This window comes from Anarrhichthys ocellatus, unplaced genomic scaffold (genome assembly GCF_004355925.1).
Source record: "Anarrhichthys ocellatus isolate YVR2014 unplaced genomic scaffold, GSC_Weel_1.0 scaffold25, whole genome shotgun sequence".
Lineage (NCBI taxonomy): Eukaryota > Metazoa > Chordata > Actinopteri > Perciformes > Anarhichadidae > Anarrhichthys > Anarrhichthys ocellatus.
In genome coordinates this window covers 1108156-1120407 of record NW_022280055.1, presented here as the reverse complement: position 1 = coordinate 1120407, position 12252 = coordinate 1108156, and the positions used below count along the sequence as shown (strand labels likewise).

The following is a 12252-nucleotide window of genomic DNA, read 5'->3' as shown; positions in this document are numbered from 1 at the left end:
ATATATATATATATATATAGCATAGGCATGTTGTTACACATGTTACATACATACACATGGCTTTAATGGATAGCGACCACAACGCAGCATCATGCACAACCATGCTACAGCCACCGTTTGTTTTGACACGTGATGCTTCGACAGCGATGCTAGCACTTTTCTGATGCACTGTTTCTAGCGGGAAATAAACGGACGAAGCACAAACACACAAATTAATATTTTGTTCAGAATTAAATCACAGTTATTCACTAATATTGCGATATATACTATAATATACTCCTTGGAGTTGGGCATTGCTCCACCACCCCGTTAGCCACTGGAGCCAAGTTAGCTAAACAAAGCGCCAAACCAAACTCCGTTTAAAAATGTCGCTAACTAATTCTGTCTCGCTACAACAGGACACTGTACCTATAATTTAAATGATGTCTCAGCTTCTGTAGTGCATTGATGTCATCCAGTGATGTCGGCATCCCAGTTCATACCAACTATCGCTTAATTTAAATAAAAGGAGGATTAATTTGGACTACATTGCTCGCACAACGTCACTATGTTGTGATGCTAGCCTCGCCATGTATGAATGACTGGAACTACACAGAAATACCTGGTTTAGTGCTGCTTGTTATATCATGACGTTTGGACATTTAAAAATCATTAGAAAAGACATAGCGATTGTTCAACCAGCATGTTTTATGCGAAGAAGTTGCACTAAATTGCGTAGCTTGTAGCACTAGCACTGCGTAGATTAAAGTACTTAATCTAACGTTGTGTTGTCTCTTCTCACCTGCCACAGGTTGTCCTCTTCTGGGACAATTCCGCCATCGAGGAGGGGGTCCGGTGTGTGACATGTTCAGAAGAGGCTTTAGTGCAGTATGTCGCTGATAATAACTAAAACCTCAATGCTCCCTCGCTCAAAAGGCGGTGATCCCCGGGTTGTCGTTCACCCAAGCACCGTGGACTAAGGGCCCTTCAGCTACTAATTCAGGAGAATCATCCGACAAATTCACGCCTGCAGTCAACTTTATGACGGGCCGGCAGGTAATTACACGAAACATAGGTTACTGCACCTCGCGGATGATTAGCATCCCCAAAATGATGTCATCTTTTTAGTCTGTTTTCCTGAAATCCAGATAGTTAGCAATTAGCTAGCATAACGTCACTCCAGTCACCAAACGAGCCTTCTACTACTGGTTAATGTCTGTAGTTCAGAGAGACATCCCGCGCCATACTGCCACCTGCTGGCCTATACGAGGAATTGCACCAACGTACGAAATTCATAAAGCATCTTTTAGGATTGTTTATCGACTCTCCGTAGTCTTTTCTACAAAAACATAAATACATAAGAAGAAGATTAATGTGTTTTTTTCCACTCATCCCCAATCTAAATAGATAGAAAAAAAGACGTGCAAGGGTGTGTAACAGTAACAAAGTAGGCCTATATCTATAAATCAACATATCGACACAAATATCCCCCATCCTTATTAACATGTAGGCTACTGTTTTTATGCCAATTACCACTCTGTTAAAACCTAGTAGTACTGTATTACTAATTCATTTTATTGTTAGCCCATTGATAAATGTATATTATATCAAGACATCATCCTTTATCTTTCAAATTGATTACAAGCAGCACATTAAAACCATTTGTACTTCAATAACAAGACAGCTTGTAAAACACAAAATGCATGTACTTTAGTTATTTTTTTGCCAATCTTAATATCTTGATAAACCCTGGTTATCTTTGTTGTTGTTGCATGTTCAATAAAAATAAATCATAAAGCCCATGCCAGTTTTCAAACTCATTTACTTTGTGAATATACATTACATGTTGCAGTGTCCATTGGTAATTTATACAGTTTGACCCATTAAACAAATGTAATATATAAACATTCATTTAAATACATGATGATGCATTAGATAATTTTTGTAAACAGCTTGAGTGCAGTTCTGAAGCATTTTGTGCCCCATTTTCTACCAAAAAGACACTATACTATCTCATGCATATTTAAAATTTGCTGTGAAACAATAAATGCTCTACAATTAAGCAGCTTATACATGTCATTGTTAAGATTCAATGCCAAGTTGTACAGGAATAATTGCAATGAGTAACATCTTTCCAGTGTCAAGCAAGCAGTTTACTACTGTTTTAACAAGCGCAGGTATCACTAATAACAACAGGAAACATATGAAAATGAATTATTATTGAAGGCAATATTACGACTTTTACAAAACGATATTCTCACCATTTACATAAATCCTCAGCCTGCTCGGACAAACTTGTGCTTTGTAATATAATATTATACAGTCTGTACATGTAGGCTACATATTTGTTCCATCATTTCCACCCCATAATGTGTGCCCCAATTGCTCTATAAAATGAATTTTATCTACATCAAGAGTTCGGAATGGTCCACATTATGTCGCAGATGAAGACAAAAATTAATCCTTTTTATCAACTTTGCATTAAATCAGATCAAAAAAAGTTGCCAAATACAGTTATGGATATACAGTTATGTCTATATAATTATCTCAGCAAAAGACATTAAGTTGACTTAATAAAGCAGCTACACACATTGTTTAGTTATAAATACTATATATTGGTATCAATAAATAGACAGTAGCACAATTCTATTTACACAAAACATAGCATTTATGACCTGGCTTATGAAGTCTGACATAAGAGTACAATCATTCTTCTTTCCTCTCACTCCACAGTGGACACATTGTGAGGCAAGAACATGCCACACTCAATCATGGAAGTCTTTAGCAAGATTAAACCACGTCTGTTTTATTTGGAGCTCATTGACTTGTCTTTGCTTTCGGAATGTTGATATTGTTTTGCTTTCATTTCCCTCACCTGCCCTGGTCTTGTTGTAACATGTCCAAAGTGACGTAAACCGTCACGGGTGCTATCTTTTCTGTCTGTTTCACTTGAGCACGCTTACATTGTTTATTGAACCTCGAGGCAGAGTTTTCTGCAGAAGACTGACTTCGATACGGGCTGTTCTCCGAAGGAAGCAGGGCTGTGGAGTCATCAGGAGAAGATAGATGCTGTGTCTCTTCAGGTTCGACTGGGTCTACTAGCGCTGGGCCCGTGGCTGGGTCGACGTATTCCCCTGTCTGGTCACAGGCTGGGTTACCATCACAGCCTGTAGCGAGTGGAGAGGTGGGCGTTCGCTGGGTTTCCCCTGTGTAAACCCTGTCACAGACGCTTTCTGAAGGATTGCTGAATGGCTGGAAGGGACACGTTCCCTGTGGACACATCCACACAAAAACACACAGAAAGTGGATTATTCAGGAGATAATACCCTGGTTACAGAATCATATTTGTATACACAAAGGCTGATTCCAGTATTTTTAGACTCAATACATTTATAAATGTGAAATACGTCCAAATGCTTTGGATCTTCATGTTGAGAATCACAATTTGAAGTGGAGCTGCAACTAATAATAATTTTCATTGTTTTCTCAAATAAACAATTACACAAAATAGTGGAATACTGTATGTCCATTATAATTCATCAAATAACTGTTTGAATGAATCAATGTATAATCTTAATTTAGAGACAATATAATCTTGAGCAGACTTCTTTTGGTGTCTGTTCAAAATCTCCACTGGGATTCATCTATCCGTTTTCATGACGACCACCTGTTCATATTTTCCTCCCGGACCACAAATGACCTAGAACTGGATCGTCTCACTCCCTCAGCCACTTTAAAACGGATGTAATTCCCTGCTCGCTGAGTTCACCTCTTGATGACTCGGTGCTTGCCACAGCGCCAATGAACTGAAAGCCGGGTTAGGCACTGGGTTCTTCCTGAATTTCTTCAATCTAAAAAAAAGAAGATTAAAAGCAGCATTAGGACACAATTCTTCAAGATTTTCTGGTCAAAATGTGATGCTTAATGTAGTACAATATGTCTTTTATTACTGCTGACATGGAAATGTTCTTGGTTCAGCTTAATCTTATGAAATCAATCCGTATCACATCATTAGTGACAATAAAAGATTGAAACTCACCGAACAGCGCAGCATACTCCAAGGGATAACACAAGAAGTATAACGATGCTTCCGGAGACACCGACTGCTGTGATGAGCTGCAGATCTACGGAAGAAAGAATAAATTATGTTGCATATTAGTTTGTTGAACTGGGAAAATGACTCATTTCTCTAGAACGCCATGTAATGCATGCGGTACATTACTGCATCTGAGCCAGATCCGGGCTGGATTAAAGCAAGACTGGGAGAAGATACCGGAGCCTCCGTGCTCGCACCACCAGACTCTCAAACAGCTTCGTCCACCAGGCTGTTAGGAAGCTGAACTCTCTCCCTCCTCTCTCTTAAGACTCTATGTCCGACTGCTGCTAAATTATATATTGTCTAAATGATTTTTTTATCTATTTGCACTGCATTCACTTTATATGTTTATATGTTGGACTGGGAGAAACGTTTTTTCAACTCCTCGGTATGTTCGGTACATATTGTGGAAATGACAATAAAGCTAACTTTGAACTATGAAGACTATGTAACTTTTCCAGGACAGCAGCTACTGTAGCCACAGGTGACAGTACAGGACAATGGTAACAGATGACATAGTATCTCTTCAAAGGAAGGCAGCTGCTGTGAGAATCTCAGCAGGCTGTACCTTCCAACCGACATGCCAAAGCCTGCATGCAACACGAGGGACGTATCTGTTTGTGTTAAAACACCAAGGTAACCAAAGTAAACACCAAATACCTCCAGGCTCTTCCAGACTTGCAAGAACAATCCACTCCTGAAGGTGAACACATTTAAACACTTCCCCAGAAGTGATGCCATCGTGGCGGAATTTCTCAATTTTTGAGGGCCCATTCCTCTAAACATGACAGTTCTGTCAGGTGGTGGAGCCTTCACGGTCATGGACATGTTAAGGATCGTGACATTTTCACTACTATGTTGTGTTGGTGCCAGTGTTGGCCTGGGCTACTCTAAACCTATAACCCAACAGAGGGAGACGACTGTGTGTAATAACATTGTTGCACATCGTACCCCTAGTTCTACGAGTGCAGGCCTCTCAACGTTCTAGCGAGTCACACCGTGCAAAGTCTTGGGCTCATGAAAATGAAGGGTTAAAGGTCCACACTGTAGCTCCCCTAAGTGCAATTCCTCAGGACATCCAGCAGCTGCGCTCATAGAACGAGGGCTCAAATGTGTGTAAAATGTTTGTCTTAGCCCTTACGGAGTACTCACCAAACCTTTTGGTTTGAAAGAGCGTCTCACGGCTTGTGGCAGTTCCAGTAAGAGCTGTGGCATTGACTTGGACGCTGTAATAGGTGTCTGGATTCAGATTGTTCAAATAGATGAAGTGCTTTGTGCCATCTACAGGAACGTCTAGAAGAAAACTGAAATGTCATAGGGAGGAACAGCAACTCATTTGGGAACTTCAAACAAGTCTGAGGTGGACTTACTGAGCTGTGGTCCGTTCTGTATTCCATAGAAGACGGTGTAGTTGACAACAACACCACTGCATGCCTCCTGGGATTTCACATTCCAGCTCACAAGGGCACCTTTGGCGTCCTCCTGAACCTGGATCGTGACATCTCCCGGATCTGTGGGGACCACGTTTTTAAAAATCAGTCATGAAAATAAAGAAACCTTTTCAGGATCATTAAAAAGAAATCGGAATGACGCACCTCCTACTCTGGAGCAGATCTGAAGGGCTTGTGTGCCATGACCTGTCTCGTCATCAAAGAGGGGAGTTACTGTAATATTGTATGGCTGCTTATGGTCTGTAAGGAAGGGGAAAAGTGGCAGGTGATTGTTAAAACACATTAAAGTGTCGGCCGGTCAGGTGGTCCACCACTTTGGACCAGACTGAAATAAGACATGTATTGTCATGACATTTTGTAATGACATTCATGGTCCTCAGAGGATGTTTAACTGGCTTTGGGGATCCCCTAGATTTTCCCATAGTGCCACCACAAGGTTGACTTTTGTGGTTGTTTTTTTGTGTGAAATGTCTCGACAACATTAGAATGAAACTGGTGTGACGTTAAAGGTGCAATGTCTGTAATGAGGCTGTTTCATCGGGAGCAGAGCCTTCAGCAGCTGCTGTTACACGGGTTAGACTGATGCCTGTCAATCTAGATTGTATGGACCAAGTAGTGGAGATGAAATGCTGACCCCTATCTCTTTGAAGCAGGTGTTAGGCAATACACATGTAATGTCATACAATCCTGTATTGTAATGACTTTGGTGATATCCATATATGCTTTGAATTTAGCGTCATCATCAGGTCAAAGTGTTGATTTGTCCCAATTTTTTGTATGACATTCCCATCAGCAGCAAATGTATTTTGTGTTAACCGCTAACTAACCGCTAACACGCTAAACATCAACATGGTACATACATGGGGATAACAATCCTCATTTTAGTCGGCTGTTAGAAAATAGAGTTTGAGAGAGAGAAGTTCAAGCCCTGGCTCCTCTCTCACTTCCACACTGCTGGTCTATAAATCCGACGACGCAAAGGTGCCGATTGTTTCCATTATTCCATTATTATATAATCCATTATTTTCCACACCCAGATGATGAAAGATAAGACACAAATTGATGTGATGGTAAAACATGTGGAGTCTCACAGCATGGGCTTGATGATGACTCACGACGTGGATTGCTGTAATCGTACTGATACTGATATTACGACCATAAAGTGTCTGTTCTCTAACCTACCAGGCAATGTTGTATTAGTGTAGTTGCTCTCCTTCCAATAGTATTGATTTCCATCGTGTGTCCAGTCAATCATGTAACCAGTGACAGGCTCAGTTGAAGCTTTCCAGCTGACCAGAAGAATGCCTTCAAGTGTTGAGGTCTGGATGTCGGTAACTTGAGGGAGGCCTGCCAAGTGAGATCAAGTGAAACTAAGCAAATTGCTTCATTGAAAATCACAACCATGCATCAGGGCGAAGCCCATTAAAATGAAGCAATTTGATCTATGAGTTGTGGGTTAGCCTCGCTCTCACTCTCTCCAACGGCTGGAACATAGACAGAGTCCTCCACAAGCAGGGCTTCATTATAGAGGACTGCGAGTTGTATTCTGTGTGCATCTTGGTTCACGTAAACATCACAAGTTGAGTTGTCACATAAAGTATCCGTATAGTTTACTCCCACCATGGCTTCCTTGGAGGGAGTCACTTTGATCGTGTAGGTAAATGTGTCTTGGCATGTTGAAGGAATCTCCTGCGTAGACAGTTTGAAGCACTTTAGATTAATAAGTAACGCAAGGAGTGTGTCTCTTTGCAAATGTAGGTTGTAAAGCTGAATTATGAGTTTGGAAATGATGGAAGTGTATATTTAAAGGCTTCCTTACTGTCCACATGGCATGAACTTTTCTAACTCCATTCCCCACTGGTTCAGCCACCTTTCTCCACAGGCACAGCTTGAAATCTCTCTCTGTAGTTCAAAACAATCACACATACAGAAATATGATGACACAGCAACACGATAACTAAGTGAATTAAACAGTTTTGGTCTAAACTAAAGAAAACAGGACCACTGTTTACACTTGAGCTCATGGTAACCGCTGGAAACAACAGTGGGGTGTTTTCGGTTTTCCACGGATCAACCAATAGTTATAGAGCTACGCTCTGCAAAGCAGATGTGAACTATTAATCCTCAACTCTGTGAACACCTGATTCTGTGTCACCAGGCCGTTATCAGATCTCTAGAGTAATTTCAACACATGGTGTTAAAATACGAGTCACACATTTTTAGTCATTGTTTCTTAAAATATACCCAATCAAGTCCCAACCTGCAACCCAAATGTGTCAGATCTGTTTTCACTCGCTGAATGTCATTCTTTCACCATTTCTACACAAGTTTGCAAATAAATATGTTTGAAACAAAACCCCAGGCAACATCAGCTGCACAAATGGCGTTTTTCTACCAAGTCCATCATTTAGCTTAGAATCGTTGTTGGTTTAAGTTAAATATAAATAAAAATTGAAGTAAAATATTTCCACAAGACAACACAGAAGTGAATACTAACATGAGTAGTCATACTGATAGGTTTTGTTTTCTCGTTGGTGGGCATACTTCAAAAAATGGATCTCATTTGAGATATTCCTGACATGGTCTGTATCTTTAGTTTATTTGCACGTATATCAATAAAACAATGAGAATCACAGTAACATTTAGAGCCACGCAGCTTGTTGTGTGGCAGGAAACTATCTGACTGTAGTTATTAGGATTCCTGGTACCTTTGTGGCAGCTAGATTTCCTTTATGACAGACATCTCCAAACTACTAACGTGATCAATCCTAAATGGACTAATATTCTACAGGCCTTTCACTATGACTAAAAATAAAATCCAAAAGCTCAAAATCAATGAAAGATATTTTAACGTTATTTGTGCAAAGGTGATTTAGTAGACTGCTTTTATCAGTACAGAAGCTGTTTGCATTGCTCTTACTGTTTAGTTTGGTCAGAACTGTCTTGTTCTCGCTCCAGTCGCTCCAGGGAGCCTTGTCGAGGGCACAGCGAACTGAAAATGTGTAGTTACTGCAGGAATCCCACTTTTCAATGGTATCCATCCCGTTGCTATTCTCTGAAAGGTTTATGCGCCTCAACTGGGAAAAAGAAAGATTTCTGTGAGAAACATACATTCAAATACTTGAGAAGTCCCAGGAGGTCCAATGCTGAGTGCATTATTATACCACCAAGACAGATCTTCAACGAAAACGTCGGTTTCTCTTACCACTGAAGGAGCTCCTATATCAACAGCCTGGAAAACAAACGGCATCTATTAGTCATGAAGGGGAATCCAATAAAAACATCAGAATCAAAATCAGCTTTTTGCAACCTTGACCCTTCTTCTTCGTATGTATCTTATGTGCCTCATATAAGATTCTAGAATTTTTTTTATTTTATTTCTTCTTCTCTCATTATGTGACACATGGCGATTGGCTCTTGATGCTGGTCTGGTCTATAGTTCACTACATTTACTGTCCACCATTTTATTGGAGTATTCTGATTGTGTAAATTCAACCACTAAATAACCAAATTTAACTACAAATTCCCCAATAAGGTAGTGTCCATGTCAGGCTTGTTTACCTTCTGCTAACAATCCCACTATGCATAGCATTTTATAGATAAGAGAATTACAGTTGCACTAATCTACAGACGTCAGCGATGACGCAAAATGATGATAGGCGTCAGAAATCTCAATGTACCGCTCTCTATTGAGTAAACCATTGAGAGTCCAGTGGGGAGGAGTGAATGAGGGAACAAGGGAGTGATTTTGGAAACAGCCATTAGTGAACCTCGTCGGATATATTCATCCCTGAAAACCAAACAAACATGGATTCACTTAAGTCGTTTGATCCAAACGTATTGGATACAGCATTATAATGTCAGTGCTTTTTAACCGTCCTACTATAAACTCTGCATTTCTACAACCGCCTTGAGATGTCAAATTACATGAACGTTTGCATGTCGCAAACATGAGAATCGATTCCACATAGTACATATTACGTACGTGTAGATTACTCTTCTTAGACATGAACTGTAGGCTGTATGTTTACTAGATTCACTACGGTTTTATTGTGTGAAATAACACACACTTTGTTTTTTTCCTGGCATGAGGGAGAACTCTCAATCCAGTTCAATTCAGTCGGTGTGCTGATTCATTTCTATAATATCTTTGGTCCAACTGTTGTTCATCGTGTTCTGATTTGTGATCACTGTCATTGAATGTCGTCTTTTATTTCTGGGAAATACCTCAAATGCTGCATTTAGGTGATCAAAGAGGGACGTACCTTGCTGTATTTGACTTCACAGCTGCACTTTCTTGAAAACGATTGTCGTTTCCACTGAACAAACACGTGATCAGAGGAGGGAGTTACACGTAACTGCGGACGGATCATTTTCACTGAGGGAAAATGGATACGGCGGCTCATTAAAATGCAAAAACATGCTATGTTAAAACACAAACATGTCATTTCGAAATATAATTTATAAGTTACTTACATATGTGAATTGGTTGAAATTCATGAGGGTCAGAGTCAGCTTTCCAAGTATCAGCTTCAGCTCTCACAGTAATAGTGATATTACTAGAAACATATATTTCACGAGCTGGGGTGATACAGTTTGTTATTTGTGATTTGCAGATCTCAGCACGGTGCATGCCTGGCGAGTCACTGAAAGAAACACGTTTGATATTAAGTACACAAATTGACGAGACGAAGAATTGGTCCCACAATAGTACTTCCACAAAATGAGGAAAACACAACACTCACTACAATACAGTGTAGCTTATTTTCTGTGGAGGATCAATCTGATGCTGCCAGTTGCATGTGAAGCAGTCTGGGAAAGATTCCACTGATTGATCTTTATGATCCAAGATACATGATATATTGCTGGGTTTTACTGTGGAAAAAAAAAGCACATCAGCAACATTACTGCATTGCATTTAAATGTATTGCAAGCATCTACAGCCATATCAAGTGTATATAAGAACCGAAAATACAATTCTTACAGTACGTTTGGATTGTGGTGCCTCCAATGACTAGGTCAGTATTTGCACTGCAGCACTCCAGTGTAGCCCTTTGACGGGTGAAGTTCCTTAGCGTGAGGACTGTGTGTGAGGAGTTGACAGCGCTTGACTGGCTTTCATCTATGCGTCTGCCGTTCAGTCTCCAGAAGATTTTGCCAGAGACACATGAAGTCTGGCACACTATCTCAGTATCGGATCCCACTTCAATGTATAGATCTTTAGGGAGAACTTTGCAGTTGTTCTCATGCTGGCCTTCAGGAAACGGTAATGTTAATGTTCATATTTAACAATGGAAATGTATTCTAGTTTGACACTTTAGGAAATACACTTGGTTGTTGTCTTGCTGAGAGTAAGATGAGAAGATTGATATCACTTTAAAGTCTGTTGGCAGGTTAGCTTAGCTTAGCACAAAGACTGGAATCAGGTGGAAACAGCAAGGTTTATAGTTTTAGAGACGCTGGTGGACGGATTTTGCTGCTTCACAAACGGTTGCAGGTGCAAAGCTTTCCATTTGAAGGAGCAATTGGAAGACCTCAGATTGCATAGTGAAAACATTGGCATTGCAAGCTACTTAATTACAGCCCCAAAAGCAAAGAAACGCCCACGGCAGGATAAAAAGATCTGCTTTATCAGGCAACAGACAGCATATCATTTGACTTCACAGTTGTTTTGGACCAAGGGACAAATTATACATTGTTATTGCATATTTAAATGTCAGTTCTCAATTCCAAGTTAGATTTGTGATTATTTTAAATAATATAGTCTTAAATAAGAATCATAAATAGTATATACAAGGTAAAATAGTGTATAAAATAATATGGATTTTAATTCAGCTTATGATGTAAATTAACAGTTTTTAGTCTCAGACTCAGACTTCAGGGCCCTTCTGTAACTGTAAATAATAATCATATTTATGATATAAAATGCTGATTGAATGAAAGGAATTACATGATGTGACTTTCGAAAAATATTTCTAGCTACAGTCCGACACTTGTGCTGATAAACCCATGTTAACCTCAGTAAACATTATGTTATGAAACCAAAACAAACATTTCCCAGAAATCACAGTCTCTGGCAAGTCAAATATCAAATATAAGAGGTTTACTTACCTTTACACATGGAGGGGGTTGCAGCCAGGATGAATAGGGCTAGAAATAAAAACATTTCTTTTATCTATTTCATCCCATTACCAGAAAGAAGAAAAAAGACAAAACCACTTTTTGAGCAGTGAGATATCCAGTTGCGCACGATTAAATAATTAAAATCGCCTTTATTATGTCTGATAACACCGACTGTACCACCAGCAACGCATTTTTCCCCTCAATAACTCTGTATTTTAGCCATCAAGTAACAGGAACTGAAGCAAACCCTGAAATAAACGGGAGGTATTACCCAACTGGAAACACCGCCAGCTAAGAGGAAGTGAACTAACTGGTCGAGAGCCTCTCAGACTTGTTCTGAGACACGTGAGAGTAACTTGTCAAGACAATACATCTCTCCAAAATACACTACTATGACTCAGTTATGAATTACACGCTACCGATAAACAATAACCCCTTAATGGCCTGGAGCATATTTGGCTGCACCATATCCTGCACTAATGGATTCTCAGAAGAGATTGTAGATAAAGAAAAAAAATAAAAACCGAAAGCAATTCAAGACATGTAATGTAAGACGAAAGGCAAACACTTCATTTATTGATGTTAAACTATATATATATATAT

The 12252-nt window shown here is 39.7% G+C and overlaps 2 protein-coding genes across 2 annotated transcripts in view; both read right to left on the bottom strand.

The window, feature by feature from the left end:
- rngtt (RNA guanylyltransferase and 5'-phosphatase) overlaps window positions 1-1195 on the bottom strand; it is a 69541-nt gene extending 68346 nt beyond the window's left edge. Inside the window, exon 1 of the mRNA XM_031861839.1 lies at window positions 782-1195. Coding sequence (XP_031717699.1) covers window positions 782-845 — 64 coding nt within the window. The 5' untranslated portion in view covers window positions 846-1195. The remainder of the gene's footprint in view (window positions 1-781) is intronic.
- A 594-nt stretch (window positions 1196-1789) lies between these two features.
- Window positions 1790-12157, bottom strand: LOC116391334 (interleukin-31 receptor subunit alpha-like). The gene is made up of 16 exons (XM_031861830.1): window positions 11638-12157; window positions 10511-10780; window positions 10272-10401; window positions 10003-10172; window positions 9792-9904; window positions 8732-8758; window positions 8447-8603; window positions 7346-7428; window positions 6999-7215; window positions 6709-6873; window positions 5671-5766; window positions 5446-5586; window positions 5228-5368; window positions 4019-4103; window positions 3749-3830; window positions 1790-3249 (listed from the first exon to the last, which is right to left on the bottom strand). The coding sequence occupies exons 1-16, from the start codon at window positions 11690-11692 to the stop codon at window positions 2851-2853; spliced, it is 2331 nt and encodes a 776-aa protein (XP_031717690.1). The 5' UTR covers window positions 11693-12157; the 3' UTR covers window positions 1790-2850.
- Between the last annotated feature and the right edge of the window lie 95 nt (window positions 12158-12252).

Excerpts from the sequence above, each read along its gene's own strand:
- LOC116391334 (XM_031861830.1), bottom strand. The coding sequence starts at position 11,692 with ATGTTTTTATTTCTAGCCCTATTCATCCTGGCTGCAACCCCCTCCATG. Across the intron at positions 5,767-6,708 it reads CACTAATACAACATTGCCTG|ACCATAAGCAGCCATACAAT; the intron begins GTAGGTTAGAGA and ends CCTTCCTTACAG. Across the intron at positions 5,587-5,670 it reads GATCTGCTCCAGAGTAGGAG|ATCCGGGAGATGTCACGATC; the intron begins GTGCGTCATTCC and ends TGGTCCCCACAG.